The sequence below is a fragment of the Physeter macrocephalus genome, chromosome 10, assembly GCF_002837175.3.
Source record: "Physeter macrocephalus isolate SW-GA chromosome 10, ASM283717v5, whole genome shotgun sequence".
NCBI classification, from domain to species: domain Eukaryota; kingdom Metazoa; phylum Chordata; class Mammalia; order Artiodactyla; family Physeteridae; genus Physeter; species Physeter macrocephalus.
Window position 1 is genome coordinate 53443933 of NC_041223.1, and position 24358 is coordinate 53468290.

The following is a 24358-nucleotide window of genomic DNA, read 5'->3' on the forward strand; positions in this document are numbered from 1 at the left end:
ATGAGTGAATCCCTTTTAAAGACCCAAGTAATGAAGCCCTCAGGGAATCGCTGTGTGTGGCAGAATTTACAGTGGTTTCTGGAGATGAACAGTGTGGCAGGAAGAGGTTCAGGACTGCCGGCTATTGAAATACAAGTCTGCATTTATTTTATATCAGCCTATTTGGGGCCCCAGTGAGAAAGTTATTTTAATATCTTGCTCTGCTAGAAATATACATGGTAAGTGGTAGATGTCAGAGAAAGAGGGTAAAGTTACAGCAGTCCATTCTCCTTGAGACTTACGGAGTTTATATAGTTGTTCTCTTTGAAATAAACACTGATGCATACAGAGCATAAATTGAAAAGGATGTTAGACATAGTCCACACCAGTGATCCTCGGATGACTTCGAATTCAGGGCTAGAGTATTAAGGATCTGCATTTTTAATAGGCTACCCAGGTGATTCTGATACAGCCAGCCCAGCATTTGGGGATGCCTTTTCTGACCCAGTACTCTTACTTTACAGATAAGAAAATGAAGACCCACGTAAAAATTTAAAATTACTTGAGGTATTAACCTATTATGGGCTAGAAACCATATTTTCTGGCTCCCAGCATATCCATTTCCTAGGAGGTCACAGTGCCTCTTAGAGTGGTCATAGTTAAGAGCTTAGGCTACCTGTTTCCCTCCGTAGCAGGGCCTACTTACCACCTGAGGCTTGGGGGAGTACATTTGAAATCTGAGGTCTCCTGACCTCCATTCAGGCTCTTTTCTCTTCAATACACTGATAGCAAGGTTGAGGCACTCAATTACTCTAAACCGCTGCATCTGTGAGAAGGCTGGTAGATTATTCTTTTGTTCTATCCTTTTGTTGTTTGAGTTTCATGAATCTTTTAATTTATTTTCTATAGATTCCCTTCTTCAATCTACTTCTAAATAGAAGTTGAGTAATAAAGTCAAAATATGGTACTGTTCAATACGAGTAAAAATTATTTGTAAGACACCAGATAGTGGCTCCACATTAACTGCATACTGACTGAATCTAAACACCCAGCTTTCTTAGAACTAGGAGAGAGTAATAGGAACTTTGCTTTGTAAGTTTCCTGACTAAATAGTACATAACCAACACTTACTAAGAAAAAGCATGTATCCATTTATTCATTCATTCACCAGATATTGACCATCTACTATCTACAAGCACTGATCTAGACATGGAATACTGTTATGATCAGGAGAGAAAATGTCCATACTCTCAAGGAGCTTAAGTTCTAGAGGGAGATTGTATGTGAAAACAAGACTATGCCACCCCCAGAGGAAGATTTTTATTTGTTCTGCTCCTGGCTGTGTCTCCAGTGCCTGAGCAATACCTAACACATAGTAGGTGGACAATGGACAATTACTGAGTGAATGAGCACCATCAGGTGGAAGAGAAACTATAGCCGCTCCCAAATTAACTTTTTTAATCTTTTTTTTTTTTTTGCGGTACGCGGGCCTCGCACTGTTGTGGCCTCTCCCGTTGCGGAGCACAGGCTCCGGACGCGCAGGCTCAGCGGCCATGGCTCACGGGCCCAGCCTCTCCGCGGCACGTGGGATCTTCCCGGACCGGGGCACGAACCCGTGTCCCCTGCATCGGCAGGCGGACTCTCAAACACTGCGCCACCAAGAAAGCCCCCCAAATTAACTTTTTTACAGAAAGAAACAGAATTTGGTAATGTTCAGTGAGAAATATTACTTATGTAGGGGATTAAATCATTTACATTTGTTTCTTTTTTTTTTTTTTTTAAACATCTTTATTGGAGTATAACTGTTTTACAATAGTGTGTTAGTTTCTCCTTTACAACAAAGTGAATCAGTTATACATATACATATGTTCCCATATCTCTTCCCTCTTGCGTCTCCCTCCCTCCCACCCTCCCTATCCCACCCCTCTCATGGTCACAAAGCACAGAGGTGATCTCCCTGTGCTATGCGGCAGCTTCCCACTAGCTATCTAATTTACATTTGGTAGTGCATATATGGGGTCAGGTTTTTAAATTTAGATATAAGAAAGTTCAATATTCTATAAATAAGAATATCTTAAGTACTCATGAACATAACAAGAAGTATAATGTAGTGTCCAATTAATTGATTAGTAGTAAGGTCCTCTGTTCCCTTAAGAAACTATAATATAGTTAATTAAAGGAGATAACCAGAAAATACAAGTTAATGGTTCCTGAAATACATTGTCAATGGTTTCTGCCTACTGGCTTTAAGAACAACTGTTTATATCTAATATTCAACAAAATATTTTGCATCAAAATAATTATCTTACTTGTAACAAAAGCAGCTGGAGAAGATGATCATAGCAATTATGCAGACAGCCATAGAAATGAGCAAAGCCAGCCATCGAATGCTGCCATCGAAAAATGGACCTGATAATGGAAGTAAACAATGAAAAAGACATATTACCTTTCGATCACATCTTAAAAGGAAAAAATAACTTGTAGTGTTGAACTCTAGAAAGCTTGCTTATTGTTAAAACCAGAGAAAATATTTCACTGAGAATCATGATTGCACTTTTCTCTGCTAACCTACCTATAACAACAGGGGGCAGTGTAGGTTGTAAATACTGGTTACATAAGTTGGTCCGACAACATTCTATTGTCCGGCGTAGCTGGGCTTTTGGTGAATCCTAAAGGAAGAAAATTAGAAATAATCTGATACACGAAACTGATAATTAATTTTTAAAATATTCATAAAATACAGTTTCTAATTCAGTGAGTGAAAAGGACCTGCTAAGTTTGTGTGAAAGTGATTATTGAAAAATTTAAATCTATCGTGAAATAGTGTTGTAAAGACTCTAAAATGTTTTTTCTTAAGAAGAATGTATGTATGTGCATGGTGTGTTAGAACACTAGACTATAACTTAATTACAGATAAACAAAAGTTTATATATATTTTTCACCCAAAATTTGGCATATCTTAAGATATGACTATTCATTTCATGTAGCTGTCCAGTTTTCCCAGCACCACTTATTGAAGAAGCTGTCTTTTCTCCACTGTATATCCTTCCCTCCTTTATCAAAGATAAGGTGACCATATGTGTGTGGGTTTATCTCTGGGCTTTCTATCCTGTTCCATTGATCTATATTTCTGTTTTTGTGCCAGTACCATACTGTCTTGATTACTGTAGCCTTGTAATATAATCTGAAGTCAGGGATTTGTTTCTTATTTGCTGTATTTTATAAACTCTAAAAGCTTTTTGTGAAAAAATTTTTATATCAGAGTGTGTACTTTCAGGCTTGCGTCTGGCATACATAGATACTAACTCACATAGCAGCTGGAAATATATATTATATACCTATAAAGATCTAAATATTTATAGTATTTTGTTTTATAAAATAAATGATACTTTTATGTACAAGCTAAAGCAGTCAAGGATGAAATGGTTTCACAGTGGTGTTTGTTGTGATAAAATAAAAAGAACATTCAGGTGAGCAGCATACCAACAGTTACAGCCTGTTCAGGTGGTAATGGCTGTGGTGATCATGCTGTCATTTTATGTAGGCTTCTAGTCTCAGCTTTCAAAACATTTAAGAGCTGATGTTGAACAAATAGGGATTTACGTACATGGCGTTTCTTTGCCATCATCCCCGGCAAAGTATATCTCCACTGGGTGAAAGGGGGTGGCCAAGCTAGTAATACAAAATAAAGTGAGAAGATTTGAAAATAGCTTGTGATTCTGTACAAATATTGAATCACTATATTGTACACCTGAAACTAAAATAATATTGTAAATCAACTATACTTCAATTTTTTAAAAAAGGAAAATAGCTTGTAACTGATTAAGCACAAGTACTTCAAAATGATAGAATTCTCTAAGTTGATTAGTTTATAAACAAGGTATGTGATGAGACTACTCTAGATGTCCTTATCTGTAAACAGCATTGTAGTTACTATTACTACCTGAAAAAACTGAATTTTTTTTTTCCTGAGACAATTGGGGAAATGGCTCAATACGTCCAAAAGGAGAAGTCCACCTACATCATTATAAATTATAGTTTCTCTGCACTCTACACTGCAACCTCAAGATATGAAAGGTACTCAACTTTCTAACTTTCAACAGATACCACTTTCAACACTTCTACCATGTCCTTTGTGTTAAACATTGTAAGGTGAGGATGTTGAAAGTGCAAGAATGAAGAGGAGGTGGTTAGAACAGAAACAAGACTGAAAGTAGTGAGGAAATGGCAGATGTGTTTCAGGAATGAGTTGTTTGACAGTAGGAATAATTCCACAGGGGTCCCAGTTTGTGCATCATTGGAAAAGTGCTGTGCCTGAGCAACCCATGCTGATCAGCAAGAGACAGGGAAAGGACGAACAATTGAAAAGGTGGAAAACTGGTGACCACAGGATCAGCCTCTATGTCAGATATCCCTTAACCTAAAATATATTCGAGAGACAGCTGAGAGTTTGAGAACTTAAAGACTAAGCATATTGTGAAATGCTGCTGCTGAAATTTTGGTCACAAGCCATGGATTATTCATGAGATCAAGGCCAGTTCGTATTTGCACAATATGAAAGTGAGTAGCTAGGTCGTGAGTGCACTATGCAGACGTGCTCAGGGGCTCCACACTGCTCCTGCAGAAGTTATAGTGTGGGGAGAGAGATTTCAGTATAGACAAAACTGTTTTATCTTGGGAAAAGATGTCCATAGACAAACAAACAAATAGATATGAAATATCTGAGCAGAGAGAAGAATGAGCCTGGTTTTAAAATACCTGCAAGAACCGATTCTCATTCCTGTTGGTATATTGCATCTCAGGACTAATTAAAACCCTTCCTAGTTCACTGAAACTCCTAGATCCCAAAAAACATCTTTAAAGAGCAGATTGAAAACCACGAATTCTTTTTTATAGTATATTGGTTGCAGAGGCCTTTTGTTTCATTGAAAGTGCGCAAGTCAGTTTTAACTGAGTCTTTTGTGATAGTGCCAACAGCTATACATGAGCAGTGTCTTATTAGAAGTTGCTTTTTCTGAAAACAAGACAAACAAAATGCAGGCATCTTTGGATTAAATTTTTAAAAGATTATAAAGAAGCAAGAAGAGTCAGGACTAATGTTCTAAAGATCTCATTTTCTCTCATGAAAGTAATCTGCCCACATTTATTATCTGTATAGTGTCATTTTGGACTCAGGAACAAAATGGTCTCAAGACCTAACCTATTCATAAGTTGAAGGGCTCTTGCTCTGTGCAGAGGTGGCAGAAGTTTTGTTCTGAAGTCCACAAAAAATGAGCTTACCTACCAGCAAATACTAACACATTGGTTGTCTCTATTATGTTCAGATTTGATACATAACACTTTTGAGTATATGTTTTTATTTTAAATTGTTCTTTAATAACTAAAAATAATTTAAAATAAAATTGGCCTCATACAGGATGTCTTCTACTTCCAGCTTTCTTCCCTCTCCTCACCCCTGGTGACAGTGGGATGGAGGTGGGTGTCTCTTGGCATGATACAACATATTAAAAATTATTCCAAAGGAAGTGGAAAACTTGACCCCATAGATTACTAATTGTAGAGAAGGGAATATGTCATTACAGTGGAACCATCTGATAGTCACCACTTTAACCAAGTGATCAAATTTATAGCATTATTAAGAGTAGGACAGCCTGACACATTGATGCAATATGAAGTATATAATATTCCATGTAAAATATTCTTGCCAAAAATGTTTAACCTGGGCTTCCCTTGTGGCGCAGTGGTTGAGAGTCCGCCTGCCGATGCAGGGGACGCGGGTTCGTGCCCCGGTCAGATCCCACATGCCGCGGAGCGGCTGGTTCCGTGAGCCATGGCCGCTGAACCTGCGCGTCCGGAGCCTGTGCTCTGCAACGGGAGAGGCCACAACAGTGAGAGGCCCGCGTACCGCAAAAAAAAAAAAAAAAAAAAAAAATGTTTAACCTAAACCTAAGCAAGCTTCTTCAGACCCAACTTTCAGTTTGTAAGCACACAGGGACAAGTTAAATGACACAATGAAGAAATAATATGACAAATCCAGAAAGACATTTTATACGACAGCTGCCCTGGTCTCCTCGGGAGAGGCCACAACAGTGAGAGCCCCGCGTACCGAAAAAAAAAAAAAAAAAAAAAAAAATGTTTAACCTAAACCTAAGCAAGCTTCTTCAGACCCAACTTTCAGTTTGTAAGCACACAGGGACAAGTTAAATGACACAATGAAGAAATAATATGACAAATCCAGAAAGACATTTTATACGACAGCTGCCCTGGTCTCCTCAAAAAGTCAATTACTTTAAAAGTTAATGATTTTTATTTTCATTTCTTAAAAAACGAGGAGGGGCTAGTCTAGATTTAAAAGGTGAAACAGAGACATAAAAAACAAGTACAATGTGTGAATCTTGATTAATTCTAGTTTAAGAAAAAAAGCTAAAATAAAATATATTCTTGGGACAGTGGGAGAAATTTGAACATGGGTTGTATGTCAGATGATATGGCATTATTTTTTTTTTTTTTTTTTTTTTTTTTTTTTTGTGGTATGCGGGCCTCCCTCTGCTGTGGCCTCTCCCGTTGCAGAGCACAGGCTCCGGACGCGCAGGCTCAGCGGCCATGGCTCACGGGGCCCAGCCGCTCCGCGGCATGTGGGATCCTCCCAGACCGGGGCGCGAACCCGGTTCCCCTGCATCGGCAGGCAGACGCGCAACCACTGCGCCACCAGGGAAGCCCTGTTTTTTTTTTTTAATTTGAAAGTGATCATGTATGAGATGTCCTATGCTTACGAGATGTGTGCTGAAGCATGAAGGGGTGAGGGGTCATGGTGTATGCCACTGTCAAACCTAGACTGTATATGTGTGCTTGTGGTACTGTTCTTACAACTCTTCAATATGTTTCAGAGTTTTATTTGTATGTATACACATACATACATATATACATTTCACTATATACTTATGTAGAGACAAAGAAGGGGAGAGGTGAGGGGGGAGAGAGTTGACTTATTCTTTGAGAAGCAAAAGTTATAGAAATACTAAATGATTTTTAAAGAACTAATTAATTGCCCCCTCTTTTCTCTTTTAGGCTCAACGGAAAGGAAGATTAGACTATGCTAAGGTAGGTAGATTTTGTACCTTCTACACAGTTTTATACATTTCAATTTGACGTTTGGTTTTTGTTTATATTTGAAAGGTCAAAAGAGAGTCATCACATTCAAAGCTGATTAGCAGGTAAAATAGGATTCACTTAATGATAAGCTTATTTACTGAATGCCTGCGTCATTCCAGACACTGTTAGGTGTTGGAAATACAAGAGTGAACCAGATCAACTCTTTCATGACATTTACAAGCTAGTGGGGGAGATGGGTAACTAATAAACAACTAAATGGACGCATAATATAATGTAAAATGGTGGTAAGTGTTGTGAAGAAAAACTGGGTAAGCACCAACCATTGCTGGAAAGATGCCTTTGGACTATGGAAAACAGCTTTTAGCATCATCAGCTAATACCTGGGAAGCACCATTCAGGGCAGATTTGGATTTCTAAAGGCAGTAGTTTTCATATCACCTGTGGGGCTTTTGAAAACATACATGCCTGGGTTACCACAGCATAGTACCCTCTTCCACCAACATCAAAATCCACTGGTGGGCAGAGCAGGGTGGGGGCAGGATGGAAGGGTTTGAAAAAAGGCTCCACAGATATTCTGACACATAGCCTTGTTCAGAAACTGCTGTGGGATTTCAGATTTCAGTGCACCGGTGCAAGCCTATGAACACACTTGGGTCACGTTCTGTTTTCTCCTGAGGAACAAGTGGACTATTTTAGCAGGGATATGGGATGCATACAGCTGCTTGGCTAAAGGAACATGCTAACCATCTGGTTTTTGCAACAGTCAAGAATAGCCAGAGTGTGAGCACACCTGCACACCAAAGACAAGGAGGGAGAAGTGGGACCTGTAAGGGCTCTGCTTGCAGCGGGACAACCGAAACCCTCAGTGATCTCTCCAGGGCTGATCCAGAACCTTGTGCTCTCCTGACAGCCCTGAAGTGCACACCCCTGGCTCCATGCCTTTTCCTTGCCTGAAGTGCAGGTCCTCCTTTTCTCTATCTCACAAACTTTTGCATCCTTCAAGAAAAATTAGATTAATAGGAGCACCTCTAAACTGAGGACTTCTATATCTGTCACTCTATCTTAGGTGTCTACTTGAGCCTTATACCCAAATGGTCTCCCACAGGCATAGAAGCTCAAAGTGTCTTAAACTGAACCCAGCATCTTCCCAACGTCTCTGGTCCCTTTTTCTTAAATAGACTTTTCTTTTTCAGAGCAGTCTTAAGTTCACAGCAAAATTGAGCAAAAAAGTATAGGGAGTTTCCATTACACCCTCACCCCACCCAGGCACAGCCTTCCCCACTACCAGCATCCAGCCGCAGAGTGGTACCTTTGCTACAATCAGTGAACCTGCATTGATGCATCTTTATAACCCAAAGTCCATCGTTGACATTAGGGTCCAGTCTTAGTGTTTTATCTCTGGTCCTTGTTACTTATTCTGTCTCCTGATGTTGGCACTGTCATCCCACCAGTCAACCGTGTGAGAAACTTAGAAGTCACTCTCAAATGCTCTTACCCCCTCACCCCTATGTTCCATGACCAAGTCACATCAGTTTTATATCCTACATTTTCTTGAATCCAGCCCCTCCTCTTGATCTGTCTTCTTTCATTGTTCATGTTGAGTTTCCTCATCTGAACCACTAGGAAGCCTACTGACTGGTCTCTATGCCTCTCTTTTGTCCCCACAGATCCATTGCCAGCCAGAATGTCTATCTAAACCACAAATCTGGCAGTTTCACATTCCAGCTTAAAAAGCTTCCTTGGCTCCATGTTGTCTATAAGGCAAATTCAGAGCTTGCTAGAGTGGCATATAAAGCACCGTGGTCTCATCCCCTGGAGGGACTCTCCAGCTTTGTGCCCTCCTACCCTGTACTCCAGCGGCACCAAATTACATAAAACATGCTGTTTCTATTCTCCGTGCCTTGACCCATGCTGTCCCCTCTGCTTGGAATGCAGCAGTGTCCCCGTTTATCTGGCTACCCCTGCCTCTTCTGTAAGGCTTAATGTAGGATCATCTCCAGGAGGAAGTCCCTCCTGGTTCCCTAGGCTGGATGAGGTGCTTTCCTCCATTCTCTAACACACTGTGCATCTCTCAGTCATTGCACTTAACTCTGTTATTTTATAATGACCATTTATGAGACAGATCATAGACTGTGAGCTCTTTGAGGGCAGAGACAGTGTCTTATTTGTATGCTTGGTACCCAGCACAGTGCTTGGCACTTGATAAATGGTGAGTGAGTGAGTGAGGCCATAAGAAAATAGAAGACCCATGAAGTTAGTTACAGGAGATAGTCTGGTATAGGGTTTTTTATTTCAATCAGAGAGGAAAGGAAAGCTTTTGACACAAGTTGCAGGTTTCAGCAGGAATAAGAAGATTGCTTGGGAAGGTTGTAATAAACTAGCTTGGAGATAAATGCTGGGATTTCACTGTGATAGTAAAGGAAATAATATAAACGAAAAAGTTAGGGAAATGACATCATGATTTGGCAATAGAGTGATTATTTATCATTGATGCTTATTTATGACTCGGAGAACTCCTTTAGGATTTCTTATTGCAGAAGCACCTGATAGTGGAAGAGACTGGAAGAAAAGAAAAGAATATGGGGCACAGATAGAACACCCTGAACCGAGCAATGGCTCTGTTACCAAATCACTGCAAAATCTCTTATCAGCCACTTAACCTTTTTGGTCTTCCCTCAGTTTCCTTAGTATAAAAGGAGCAGTTTAGAATAGTGCTGTTCTACTCTTTAGGCCCAAATTTGAGAGGAGACGTTCTTCTTTGGGGGAGAGGGGACATTCTTACCTTGTGTACTACCGCGGTCCAGATTCATTCCTTCATCTGCTTCATACGCCCAAGCACTGTGGATCTGATATTTAATGTGTGCGAGGCGCTGCGCTGGGACTGACTACCGCCACAACCAGGACTGACTCAGACCTTCCTATTGAAAGTCCACCTTTTCTCTGTTTTTTCTCTCTTGAACATTTATCATAATCTAAATTATCATTTTTATTTAGTTGCTTGTGTTTTCTGTCTTCTTCCACTAAAATGTGAGAACCCTGAAGGCAGGGCCTTCAATGGCCTTGTCCGTGGTTGCATCGTCTGTACCCGGAGCAGGCTTATACATAGGGGTGTGTGACAAATGCGTATGGATGAGTGCTGCATTAGTGCGATGCTAGGAGAAGTGCAGGAAGCTAAGAGGTCTGGAATTGGGGTTTGTAGACTCAAATTAGCCATTTAAAGAGTATATTGACTATATAGCGCAGTCCATCCCTATGTTCAGTAGCCCTAAAGTTGCCTTCCCAAGTGTCCACTGACAATATTTCTCATGCCAGTAAACAGAAACCCACCCTGCTAGAGTATGTGGTGCTGTGCTGATATTTAAGGGATCTAGGCGATTAACCCAGACCTATCATCCATACATAGACCCAAATCCAAGTACCATGGGTAAAAACAATTATATCCATCCCTACCAAGTGTCGGGGAGATGTCTGCAGGGTCCAGCTCACAGTATTGTCTCTTACGTAGCATATCCTGGGTCCATGATATGGTCCTGGTGCTCATGCTGACTGATGCAGGCATCATGCTAGGCAGCTTAGGACTCCCCTGGTGGGTTTATCTGTAAAACTACTTTTTAAAAAAAAAAAATTTTTGGCTGCGCCAGGTCTTAGTTGCAGCACGCAGGATCTTTGTTGAGGCATGTGGGATCTTTAGTTGCGGCATGTGGGATCTTAGTTGCGACATGTGAACTCTTAGTTGTGGCTTGCATGTGGGATCTGGTTCCCCGACCAGGGACTGAACCCAGGCCCCCTGCATTGGGAGCGTGGAATCTTACCCACTGGACCACCAGGGGTGTCCCTCTGTAAAACTACATTTGAAAAACTCAGTGGCCATTTCTGGAGAGTGTCATGAAATTTATTTATTGCTGGAGATTTCTTTATTTCCAAGTGGTGAGTGTTTTCTCAAAAGCCAAATTTTATCTGAAAAATCAGATTTTAAGAACCATAGAAAATTATTTTGGCCTTGTGCTCTATGGCTTTGTATACCAGCTCTCCAATTTGGTCAGTCTCAGAATGGCAAGGAAGCAGGGGAGAGGGCAGAAGTGGCGATCAAAATCAGTCTCAGCTAGATCTCGAGAGTGCCTGTCACATTCAGCAAAACAGTGGTCTGTCCTCAAACACTCAGAAAAGAAATTGAATTACTTCTTAATTGAGTTCCTGTGGCGATGGAGCCTGGATGTGAATGCTTTACACTGCTGCACTGCCTTTCATCTAAAGATATCAAAGCACTCAGCAACTCTTCATTCATTAAATCTCTCCTGCCTCTGGAAGGTGGTTAATACCAGCACAGGAGCACTCTACCTACTCCTGAAGCTCATCCACCCAGGGCTGGGCAGGAATGGAAGCTGTTTAACTGGAAGGCAATTCTACCCAGCTTCTAAAATGAAAAAAACAAGAAGTATCTTACTTACCTAGTTAAAACTGCAGAAGTTTTATTGGACAGAATGTAATTACCAGAAGTGAATTGTGACCAAAAAACTGGTGCCGACAGTTTTGCTCACATGCGCGATGCAGTGGGGATCTTCATTACAGTGATTGGTCTGCAGCCCTGAGTGTGTATCTCTCAGGGAATAGGGAACTAGTCCATGTTCCCTAGGTTTCTGGCCCCAAGCAGACTGAGTTCAGTGTTAGAGGGAAGAGTGCCACCTATTGAATTGTAGAAATTCATGGGCGTGTGTCAGGACCAGTGGAGAAGTTTCTCAGGCCACGTTCACTCTTGGTTTGCTATGGTAACTAATATGTATGTCTGAAGGAAAACGAGCATGTTGACTACTCTTACTTAGAAAAACATCTACAAACGTCTGTGTATTTTCCCCAGCTGGAGCTGAGCGTATGCCGGTAGTTTAGCCTACTGCTACTTGAAAGAAGCATGCTGCTCAAAGACTGAGGCAGATGGTATTTTTACCACTTCAGGCAAAACATGGCACCTATGGTTTGGCTTTCTACAATTTTAATTTTTTAACACTTTCAAAAAGGCTGGCTTAAATATCTCCATCACAGAGATACAGACTTTTTCTCAATTTCCTGTTAATAATTGCTTCAGGTATACAAATATGAATAAATATCACTTGGTCAAAACCAGGCTCTCAGCCATGTGGTCCGGCCTCCTGCTCATTCTTCCCCAAGTGCCTAGGACTGGGCCTTACATGGGCTTTGACAGTCATGCTGATTTTGTCACAAAGACTCTAAATGGTTTGCAGGAGCTTTCTTTGTATCCATCTCCAGTCTTTACTGTGTAGTTCATATAATTTTCCCCATGACTCAGTACAGAAAAGAAAGTTGTTTTTCATGTCTTCTTACTGAGGTTCACTTGAAGCACAGAGAATTGCTCAAGGTTAAGCACTTGGTAAAGAAAGACTTTGCAGGTGTTGATTTATCAGGCATCCAGTTCTCAGTCAAACGTGAGAGAGGTTTTTTGAAAGGAGTGGGTTTTTGCCGTGCCCCCTCTCCTGGGATTTGTTCAGGGTCCCAGAGTAGCGCATTCCCCTGCCTCTCAGGCACAGCGTCTAGAGCCCCTGCCCTCCTCTTTCCTCCCTGCCCTCAGAAGGCCCTGCACATTTTGTTTTATTATAAAACGCATTTGCATAGGGTACACATTAAAATTCCCTTCCCAGCAGCAAACTGTGCTGGCCACAGACATTTGCATTTGCATGATCACATATCATCATTTCCCTTTACGAAGAAAAAGAGTCTTTCCTTTCCAAGGCTTGCCCTTTAGCCATTTCTTCTCATTTATTATCCATAGATGGCTTCAGCCATTTTGCTGCCTATTGAATCCAAAATTCTTTTTTGAACCTTGAGTATAGTATAGGAAATTTTCTGTATTACTGTCCTTTGTTTACTGACAAAGCCAGACTCTTTTTTTTTTTTTTTTTTTGGCAGACAATTTTTTCCTGCTTGTTCTTTCCCATAACCCTAGCTAACTGGCTCTGAGAATTTTTCACATTGGCACATTTAGAGACCAGATGTTGCTGTGTTTTCTCTTCCCTGTACCCCTTTCTTGGGCAGATGCTCTTTCTCCTACCCTGGGACTTTGCATTAGCTCCTTTGGTAAAATATTCCAAACATCATCACTGTATGCACTAAATCTCTCATTTCTTCTAACCTCTTGAAGCTGTCTTAACATTTAGGATTTCTGTTTTAGTGATAATTATGGAGACTCTGTAGAAGCATTGACATTCCCCTCTCCCATCTTTTTTCATTAAAGACTTGTGGTCCAATTAGATGAGATGTTTATAATACAATTTAAAGGAAAAAAATCCAAATCCAAATACCATTATGATATGGATGCAGCTATATAAAATTTTATATGCTTGATAAAGACTGGATGACAACGTGTAAAAATGTAAATAAAGGCATTAAGGTACTACATCTGAGCAGGGTTTTTTTTCCTGAAAGGTGTCTGTTTTAAAAGTGTAGACTCTGATTTGAATTGGAATTTTTCCAGATTACAACCTGAGCTACTGAGAATTGAAAAATAACTTGCCTGAACTCATGTTTTTAGTGACATAACCAGCATTTAATTCTAGGTTCCTAAAAAATTGCTTGCTTCTATGGCAATAGAAGGAATACACAGTTGGAAAATGTGGGGATTTTAGAAAAATTTTTTTGATTGAAATATAGTTTATTTACAATGTTTTGTTAGTTTCAGGTGTACAGCACAGTGATTCAGTTATATATATTTAATTGAATATATGTATATATATTCTTTTTCAGATTCTTTCCCCTTATACGTTATTACAAAATATTGGGTATAGTTCCCTGTGCTATACAACAGGTCCTTGTTGCCTATCTATTTTATATGTAGTTGTGTGTACATGTTAATCTCAAACTCCTAATTTATCTCCACCCCTTCCCCATTGGTAACCATAAGTTTGTTTTCGGAAGTGTGATTTTTTTTACACTGTGAATTTTTGTGTGAGGGCTGAAGTTGTGGTTGAGGTGCTGGGGAACAGTTGAGGAAGACAGAAACGGTCGTACACCGAGCCCGCAGTGCAGGCGCTGATCTGATGACCTACCCACAGCAGAGGGGTGGGTGCTGGAAGACACTGCCAGAACAGCCATCTGAAAGTTTTTAAATCCTCCACTCCTTGTTTCCTTAAAAATCAGATAAAACCAGTTGTTTTTCTTTTGGCAATCACATTTCAGAAAAGTGGGGTATTTTTTGTTTTGGGTTTCTTTTTTTTTCAGCAATAATGCATAGGTTTTGTTTAATCTTTTTTTCAAAACAATTAATTTACTAAAGCCAGTTTTTGCAACCACTGCTTTGATTCCAAATCTCCTTCAAAATACAGTTATCAATGATGGAAAAATAATCATTGATCAATTTCTGTCTGTAATAAAGCAAAGAAACTTTTATACCATGTGAAACTTTTAATCAAAAATAAATTCTAGGACTTCCCTGGTGGCACAGTGGTTAAGAATCCGCCTGCCAATGCAGGGGACATGGGTTCGAGCCCTGGTCTGGGAAGATCCCACATGCCGTGGAGCAACTGAGCCCGTGCGCCACAACTACTGAGCCTGTGCTCTAGAGCCCACGAGCCACAACTACTGAAGCCCACGCGCCTAGAGCCCGTGCTCCACAAGAGAAGCCACCGCAGGGAGAAGCCCGCGCACCACAACGAAGAGTAGCTCCAGCTCTCCGCATCTAGAGAAAGCCCGCGCACAGCAACAAAGATCCAACGCAGCCAAATAAATTAATTAATTAATTAATTTTAAAAAATAAATAAAATAAAGAATAAATTCTAATTCCACATGCAATAGTCAGTATCTTGAGCCAAGAGTTGTGTCTTATTATGAGCCCTCAAGTCTTTTTGCAAAACAGTCACCCTCTGGACATTCATTCATTCATTCCCCATTATCAAGCTAGTTCTTTTCCTCCTTAAGTCTCTGAGTGTATTTTGCATTTGTCCCCAGTGACTATCATCTTGCCCTGATGATCTATTCCACCAATATCTTAATGTTGTTTTAAAATTAGATTCTCGTTCTGAGGTGTTAACAATCCCACACACCTCAATGGCATCAACAGATTTAATGATCATAATCTCTAGTCCCTTGTGGTCCGTGAATAAAATTATTAAATGATAAAAATGATAAGCCTCTTTATGACATCATAAAATATTGCCACCCTCTCAGTTGTTCACCCAAGTACTATTGATACTCTATTATTTATTTTATTTAATTTTTTGTCTGCTTTGATTCTTTGTTGCTGTGCGCGGCTTTCTCTAGTTGCGGTGAGCGGGGGCTACTCTTCGCTGCAGTGTGCGGGCTTCTCATTGTGGTGGCTTCTGTTGTTGTGGAGCACGGGCTCTAGGCACGTGGGCTTCAGTAGTTGTGGCACACGGGCTCAGTAGTTGTGGCTCACGGGCTTAGTTGCTCCGCGGCATGTGGGATATTCCCGGACCAGGGCTCGAACCTGTCACCCCTGCATTGGCAGGTGGATTCTTAACCACTGCGCCACCAGGGAAGCCCTGTTGATACTCTTTAAATTCAATTCTCTAGGCAATTATAAATCTTCTTTATTTTTCTTCAAATCATATATTCCTAGCTTATTGGTCTTTAATCTCTAATTTTGTATATAAAACATTATTTAGTTTATGACAATAGTATTTATTGGGGCAATCTCTCCCATCCTTAGATTTATCATTCTGAATTACTGGCTCCTGAAAAATTACATGTCTGTATAATATCTAACATTTATCAGGAAGCTAACGCAAACTTAGATTGTTGATGAAGACCAGTTCTTAATTGTAAGCCTGGAATCGAGTCTGGTTTTGCACACCGTTATACCCTGAGGGCCTAACACAGTTCCTGCCACATACTGGGTACCCAATAAATATATGCTGAACTACTGTTGAATGAATGAATGAATAACCCAAGATGTGCCAGATGTTTGTGCCTATATTCCTTTTAATTCATAAGGCATGTGTGACCCCATCTTTGCTCCTCTTATTTCTCCCCAAGTGTATATATATATATATATATATATATATATATATTTTTTTTTTTTTTTTTTTTTTTTTTTTTTTTTTTTTTGCATTACGCGGCCTCTCACTGTTGTGGCCTCTCCTGTTGCGGAGCACAGGCTCCGGACACTCAGGCTCAGCGGTCATGGATCACGGGCCCAGCCGCTCCGCAGCATGTGGAATCTTCCCGGACTGGGGCACGAACCCGTGTCCCCTGCATCGGCAGGCGGACTCTCAAGTGGAATCTTCCCGGACTGGGGCACGAACCCGTGTCCCCTGCATCGGCAGGCGGACTCTCAACCACTGCGCCACCAGGGAAGCCCCCCCAAGTATATTTTTAATCAAATGGTTAACTCCTCAATGCCGTATACTCTCTGGGTTGAAACAAAGATTCAATTAGGGTAACCTTTTGAATCTTAGTCTAGAAAGCTAACTACAGATGCCCACCAGGCTGGTTCTGTGGGTAAATGCTTTGCACGGTGGGATGGCTGGATTCAATTATTGTTCCCAGTTTGTGGTGTTAGGAGCCACTTGTGCACAGGGAGAGCCTGTATGACTTTATGTGGAGGATTGAGCCTTCTGTCCCCATAGAGGAGCCTGCTTAGTCCACGGAACAGTTTTAAGTAGAGCTGAAAGGGAATGCTGTCTCTTTGCCTGTCATAAAAAAAACAGTGGAGAGGCATGAGTTTTCCAAAAAGAGAATGAAAAGGGAGGCACCTCTGTGTTGATGTTGAATGTGGTTTTTAGTAAGTCAGAAGCCTTTGTCATTACCTTAGATTGATATTTTCAAACTCATTCACTAATCCTACAGGCTGGTTTTTTACAGAATTAAGGATTTTTGTCAAGATGTCTATCTTTCAGAAAGCTGTAATTTGTTCATTTGGTACATCTGAAGTCATTCCCTCATGTTTCCTAAGCAGTGTCTGCAGGCACTACTCAGCCTCCCCAATGACACGTGAGACAGAATATTGATCCTGGATGTGCTTAACCACCTTTCTGAAATAGCAAGGAGGCCGTGCCACCTCAATTTTCAAACAGAATTACCGAGGTAACAGTAGAGATCACAGGACCTGTAACATAGGTCGGTGATGTGTACAATGCTCCTAACTAAAGATTACGGGTGAGTAGATCATTTCTTTCCCCCAAGTCCTTGACTTTTTGGATTGATGAAAGATCTTACCTATCCACCAGATAGTAATAAAGCCAAAGATGTACCTCTGAAGATTAATTCCTGCATGGTGCAATGATGCCCCCTATGGAAGGTCTCCCTGTTCTAGATCTAATGAAATTATGCTACCTTTTATCTTCATTCCTGACGAGATTTGTGTGCACCTGTTAGGAAAGTTTGTAGGCCTTTTGACGTCCTGTGATCTCTGTCAGATGCATGCCATCGTACGCGTGTTTTTCACTGTGCACTCTGTTCAAGACACATACTAAGCACTTTAATCAAGTGGTTCTATCAGATTCTGTCTCTGAATCCCTTCATTTTATGGAGAAGAGATTGAATAAGCTAACAGCGTTCACAGTTAACTATCTCACAGTCATGATTCCACCTGAGTCCGCTGACTCCACACTGTACTCTTCACTACCATACTGCTTCCCAAGGTGCTTTAGACATACTACAAAAGGAAATAAGAGAGAATTTGTAGGCAGGCTCTGGTCTTACAAAAATCCAGAAAATGGTATGCATTACTCTATAATATAACATAATTCTGGTCTCAAAAATAGTGATTGTTTAGTAAGTGACTGTCTTATTTATTTGCTGAACCAGTACAATGATTATTGTGATTTTTTTAAGCTGGTAAGCATTCTTCACTCTTTCAAGAAAGTTTTATAGATATAACCATTTACACCAAGTTCTTGATAAAGCAACAATACTCCAATAAAAAATAATTTTAAAAAAATTTTTTAATAAATAAAAATATAGGGCTTCCCTGGTAGCGCAGTGGTTAAGAATCCACCTGCCAGCGCAGAGGACACGGGTTCAAGCCCTGGTCCAGGAAGATCCCACATGCCATGGAGCAGCTAAGCTCGTGCACCACAACTACTGAGCCTGCGGTCTAGAGCCCACGAGGCACAGCTGCTGAGCCCACGCGCCACAACTACTGAAGCTCGCGTGCCTAGAGCCCATGCTCCGCAACAAGAGAAGCCACTTCAATGAGAAGGCTGCACACCACAAGGAAGAGTAGCCCCTGCTCTCTGCAACTAGAGAAAGCCTGCGCACAGCACCGAAGACCCAATGCAGTCAAAAATAAATAAATAAAATAAATAAATTTATATAAATAAATAAAAATAACACAAGTTCTCAGGACTTCCCCAGCAGTCCAGTGGTTAGGACTTCACACTTCCACTGCAGGGGGCGCAGGTTCAATCCCTGGTCAGGGAACTAAGATCCTGCAAGCCATGCAGCGTGGCCAAAAAAGTAAATAAAACAAGTCCTCATTACTGTTCTCTTGAGGAAGGCAAGGATCTATGTTAACAAATACCATAGCACCATAACGTGGAGCCCTCCTACATCTGGAAGAGGTGTTAATCCTGCATATCTGATTACAGTTACATGGCACAGAGTAACAGCGTCACCCCATACATTGATTCCTGCGTTTGCCCCCAGTCTGATGCAATCTGCCTGGAAGGCATGGCTGAGGTATACATTGGTTTCATTGTCATTGCTCTCAGTTGATGTAGTTTTCTAGTTATATGATGTACGTTCTAGTGATAGAAATCATAAATGAGTTTTGATCTCATCTTGTGTCAGGATGCATGTTAGGATGTCAAGAATCTAGGGTCACGTGGATGGTGTTGGCGGTGGTAATGGTAGTTTTAAGGTAATTGATCCCCAGGTATCAGCAGATGAAAAACCTGGACATGAGGAGGATTTAAGAAATGTATAAGATATGGACTCAAGTAAAATAATAGAAACCAAATTCACTCTTGCATAGTTTATGTATTCCTCAAATAACCCCCAGGACTGTTTACCTACATGACGTGCATGCTCTTGTCCCACAGTGTTCTTTTTAATTAAATAACCAGCATTGCATTTGTCATGAGATTGCAGAGCTTACTATTTATTGATTCACTCCTAAAAAAGCTACAGGCAAGAGTAGCTCATTGCTGCAATCTACAACCTATGGTATGTTTTGCTTATCGAATTTCTGGTACAGAGTTTGCTAAAAAGCTTCATGGTCCCAGTTTTGCTTTTTGAATTTCAATGTATAGAATTAAGTTTTTCTTTGGAATATAGTACTAAAATTAAAAATTAGCTTTTTGAGTCAGGATATAGATAAATCAGTGATTATTTATAAATCATTAAATTTTCCTTCAGAAGATATGACAACCAAGAAGCAAAGATTGCTTTTCCTATGGCATTAAGCCTCAGTTTAATATAATTCCATATTACTAACTTCAGATACCCTACCTATCAAATGTTAATGAAAGCTTATAAGTTAACTTTTAAAAACTAAACTAAATTGTACATTTATTCCATTTAATTACATTTTGAAATCAGGCACATCTACTCATATCGTGAGCTACAAGGTTGACCTCTGTTTCTTAAGTAGCAAGCATAACTTTGCCTGAATGCTCAGCCCCAGAGTCAACAATTTAGGTCAGTTTTGATTATGGTAGTAAAATGTTTTTAATGACAATATCTCTAAACTACATATATATATATAATATATAGTTATATATATTAAACTACATATGTGTGTGTTTGTTTAGAGGTATTTATACATATAATATACATATATATTCAGACATGATAATTCGTATGAAATGAGTTGTTTGGTTATGTTCAGGTCTTTGTGGATAGTAGTTCACAGCACAGACTCATAAATGTACTTAGCTGAGAGGTTGAGCCTTGAAATCAGTTCTGAAATCTCACTCTCAGTAGGAGGCCACATACCGTCCAGACCGAGCCTAACAGACTCATGTGTGGAAGAGAGGGGGAGAAAAATGATACCTTACCTGTCTTTATCATGTTTTTTTCTTTTTTCCTTTTAAGGGGAATAGACTGAATTTTAAATGGTCAGGATGATTTGGAAATTCATTTTTCAAAACAAGCATGTTTCCTATTCACTAATTATCACAGTTTTTAAATATTTAAAGCATCTTCCTGAATCTGTGTAAAATAATCTATGAATGTTTATAGTTAAAGGCAGGTACATCATTATAAATGTTACATGTAAGGTTTGCAATGAACCCAGTGCTCACTTACTCTTCAAACCTTGCCTTTGTGTAGCATTTCATTGATGTCAGAGGAATTTCACATACATTATTTGTTCCTCATAATAATTGCCTGTGGCATAAATACTACCTCTGTGATTTTATAGTTGAGGTGGGCTTAGAGAAGTTGCTTTGCCCAAGGTCACACATGTCCAGGTCCAGAGTTTCCCTACCAAAGTTTGCTCACTGCCTCTCTATGATTATTTTTCATATTATTATGAAATAGCATAAATGAATTAATCAGTCTTAGGAGGAGAACATCTCATCCTATTATAAGATAAAAAAAGGTTCCTGTGTGGCTTCATCTGGAAGATTCTGCTCCAAGGTGCTTGAAAGACCATCATGTCTGGAAATACATGGCATTTTGTTTTTCCCAGAGTCCACCTCTCTTACCTCCCATCTCCATGGGCTTCCAGAACTTGGCCAGGGAGAAGAAGAACAGTGTAACAAACGTCATGTGTGTCCTGTGCCCTCACACAGTTATACAGAATGATTTTAATTCTGCAAAACAATAAATAGAACTTGTTAAAAGTGAATATCTTAAAGCTCAATACAAATCTATATTATAGTAATTTTTCAGGCTATTTTACAAAAGAAAAATATTCTGATATTTTAGGGAACAGTAAAAATGTTAAAGCATGGGATAAATTATGTTTATCATTTTGAACTCATTGAATAATGCTTTATTATTAGCACTGAATAATGCTTTATTCAGTGACTTAAATGTAGTATGATGAACCCTGAAATTGGTTTTTAAAAAATCGTGAAAATGATATGAGGCAGTGTCCTGTTTTGTGTGAAACCCCAAACACCACTGCTGCAGTCAGAGTCTTTGGTTGAGATTTTTAGTTAAAAAAAAAAAGGTTTTATTATCAAGAATTTTTAAACTACAAATATATTAGTTTTGTTTTGTAACACAGTAGTCTTGTTCAGTGCCTTTTTGTTTTAAAAAAAAAAAAGAAAGAATGTCCAAAAGAGTATACTTAATCAATTGAGATATTTATGGCTTTTTCTTCCCAGAAAATGTGGAAATTTTCCACCTCCAATTCCTATTGACATTTGTTCTACAACCATATGGCATTTTTACTTGTGGTAGAAAAAAAAATTATATATTTTAATAGAGGTACATAATTAATCTAATGATGGCTTCAGTTTTCTGTCATCTCTGTAAATATGGTTTTATACAAAGGTATTTGACTTGATTTATTCTTTTAATCTGTGATGTGTATTTTAAAAGTTTGCCCTTGTGCAAAGGACATTATTAACATAGGTATGTGTTCTCTTCTCAAAGGAAATTCTAATGTTTTCCTAGATAGATAGATAGATAGATAGATAGATTGACAGATACACACACACCTCATAGGGTATATAGAACAGAAGATAGATAGATAGATAGATAGATAGATAGATAGGTAGATAGATAGATAGATGTACAATCCTCACAACAGCCCTATGAGGTAGGTACTACTATATATATCTTATAGATATATATATATTATATAGATATAAATATATTACCACAGTGCTAGGCACATGTAAGTACTATATATGGGATTGTCTTTGTTGTTATTGCTATTATTAATATTATTACTATTTTAATATTGGGAAGCACTACCATTCTAATTGTGTGTTGGCATGTGAATTCATGTGATTGAGGAAATATAATAACTAAAAATTCTCTTATTTCCACCTCCTTCCACTTTTGCCAAAATAAGATATTTAATAAGGTCGGTAGATAGTAGATTTTTTTTCCTATAGATTCTTTTAAATGATTTGTTATTCTAAGCAAAAAGGAAATTTTTATGTTGTTTGTAGTACATTTCACAGTTTCTTATATTAGAGAAAGGTTTTAATTGTAGCTTTTCCTTTTGTACCAAGTCTTGCCACTCAGAAGCTGGCAAAACCATTCAGCTGAAGCATTGTCAGCTAGGATGTTGAAGTTGCATGGGACCTTGGAGGCAGCCTTGTGCCACCTCCCCCTTCACCTTAGAGTTTCATTCATACCTTTTTCTGATGTGGGCATCTAGTTGCTGAGGACTTTAAATAATAGGGAGTTAACAGCTTGTCAAAAAAAAACTATTCGTGGTAGACAACTCTAGTCATTTGAAAGCTCTTTCTTGTTTGTTACTGAAATTAAAGCTTCCTAGAAACTTCATCTTGTTGCTCTTTGTTCTGTTCCCTGAAGCATATAGAACAAGACTGCTCCTTCTCCCATTTAATTGCTTTAGAAGTTTGAAGATGGGTTTAATATCTTCCTTTAATCCTTTCCTCCAGGTTAAACATTCCTTAAATGACATGCTTCCAAATATTTCTTCATTCCAACACTGGACCCCTTCTATCTTGCAGTGTCCTTCTTGAGACATGGCACCCAAGACTGAACATAGTTTTCTAAACATGACTGACCATCAAAGATTGCAGTGAGACTGTTCCTGCCTGTCTTTTGGACATGTACATCTGTTTATACTGCCAAAGTTTGCATTTGCTTTTTTTTTTTTTCTAGTATCTACATCATAGTTTTGGCTTATATACAGAATATGGTTATCAAAGATTTTCAGCATTTTTTTATGAGTCACTGCCAAACTGAGGTTTAAACTTTTGCAATTAGTTTTTGAAACCTAAATGCTCAACTATACAGTTGCCCTGTTACATTTCATCTGGCTAGTATCAGTCTATTGCTCAACATGTCAAAACCATTAAGATTTTGATGCTATCCATGTGTTGGCTTTCTCTCTTGGCTATATGACATCTGAAAATTAAAATTTAATATGCATTTCTTCTTCATCTTCATTCAAGCACTGTGATAAGGAAAAGGAACCAAGTATTGAGTCTTGTAGCACAACACTAGAGATCGCTTTTCTGCTCAATATAAATCCACTACTAAACACTTTCTAGGAATAGTTATTTTTCGTATTTGAATCCATATTGCCAAACTCTTATACAGATCCCATTTCTCTGTCTTAGCCGCGACTAAGTTTCCATAGTCTGAATATACTCTATCTTTACTATTTCTGAAGCTAACAGCCAAGTTAATATCAAAAGAAAAATGAGAGTGTTTTGTCATAATGTGCTCATTGTGACCCACCTACCTTGGGGCTGCTATCACTGCTGCCTTTTCTCGAGAGCTCACAAACTGTCTATTTAACAACCACTTCTGGAATTTTTCCATAATTTTCATAAGCTCACAGATCTGTGTTCCAGAATGCACATTCGTCCTCATCTTTTTCTTTTTTGTCCTGTGTTGGAAGGCATTAGTCATTTGACTCTCCCATCTGTGATATTTCTCACAGTCTTTCAGTAGCCGGGAAGGACAGTTATGTACATTCTGAGCATGAGAGAGCAGAAAGAACAGAGGTGGGTGGGTGCATCTGTGAAGGTGCCCTAGACCAGAAGCTAGATCTCCAGAGTGAAGAGGAAGACAGAGAAGGGAAGTGTTAGAGGATGAAAGCTGGACAAGAACATCAGAAAAAAAGAGTGAGAAAGCTGCTGCAGGGAGGGGCTCAGTGGGGTGCTGCACGGTTATTTGTCCTAGAGGATAATATGATGTTTGGAATGGGAGGGTGGGTGGTCTTGGAAAGCAAAGGACACCAGAAGCCAGGATGGTAGCTGCATCCAAGCCCCCCCTGACAACCTGTAATGGGCTATGTGAATGCACATTTCATCTTTAAAGGCCCCTCTTCATGGAATTTATTTTAGTCTCTACAACTTTGAACTCATTCTTCAGCTGTTCTGTTTCCTTTGTCTTCTTTTAATAGTATATTATCTTTTTCTTTTTAACATCTTTATTGGAGTATAATTGCTTTACAATGGTGTGTTAGTTTCTGCTTTATAACAAAATGAATCAGCTATACATATACATATATCCCCATATCCCCACCCTCTTGCATCTCCCTTCCACCCTCCCTGTCCCACCCCTCTAGGTGGTCACAAAGCACCGAGCTGATCTCCCTGTGCTATGCGGCTGCTTCCCACTAGCTATCTGTTTTACATTTGGTAGTGTATATATGTCCATGCCACTCTCTCACTTCGTCACAGCTTACCCTTCC

The 24358-nt window shown here is 39.5% G+C and overlaps 1 protein-coding gene across 10 annotated transcripts in view; it reads left to right on the top strand.

Annotated features, from left to right (window-relative positions):
- PDSS2 (decaprenyl diphosphate synthase subunit 2) overlaps positions 1–24358 on the top strand; it is a 279796-nt gene that overhangs the window by 224529 nt on the left and 30909 nt on the right. For all 10 annotated transcript variants that reach the window (XR_008618390.1, XR_008618391.1, XM_024115522.2 and 7 more), the window contains exon 7: positions 7048–7080. Coding sequence is in view for 8 of the 10 variants with exons in the window: in XM_024115522.2 (XP_023971290.1) it covers positions 7048–7080 (33 nt within the window). In the remaining 2 variants the exon portion in view is untranslated. The remainder of the gene's footprint in view (positions 1–7047; positions 7081–24358) is intronic.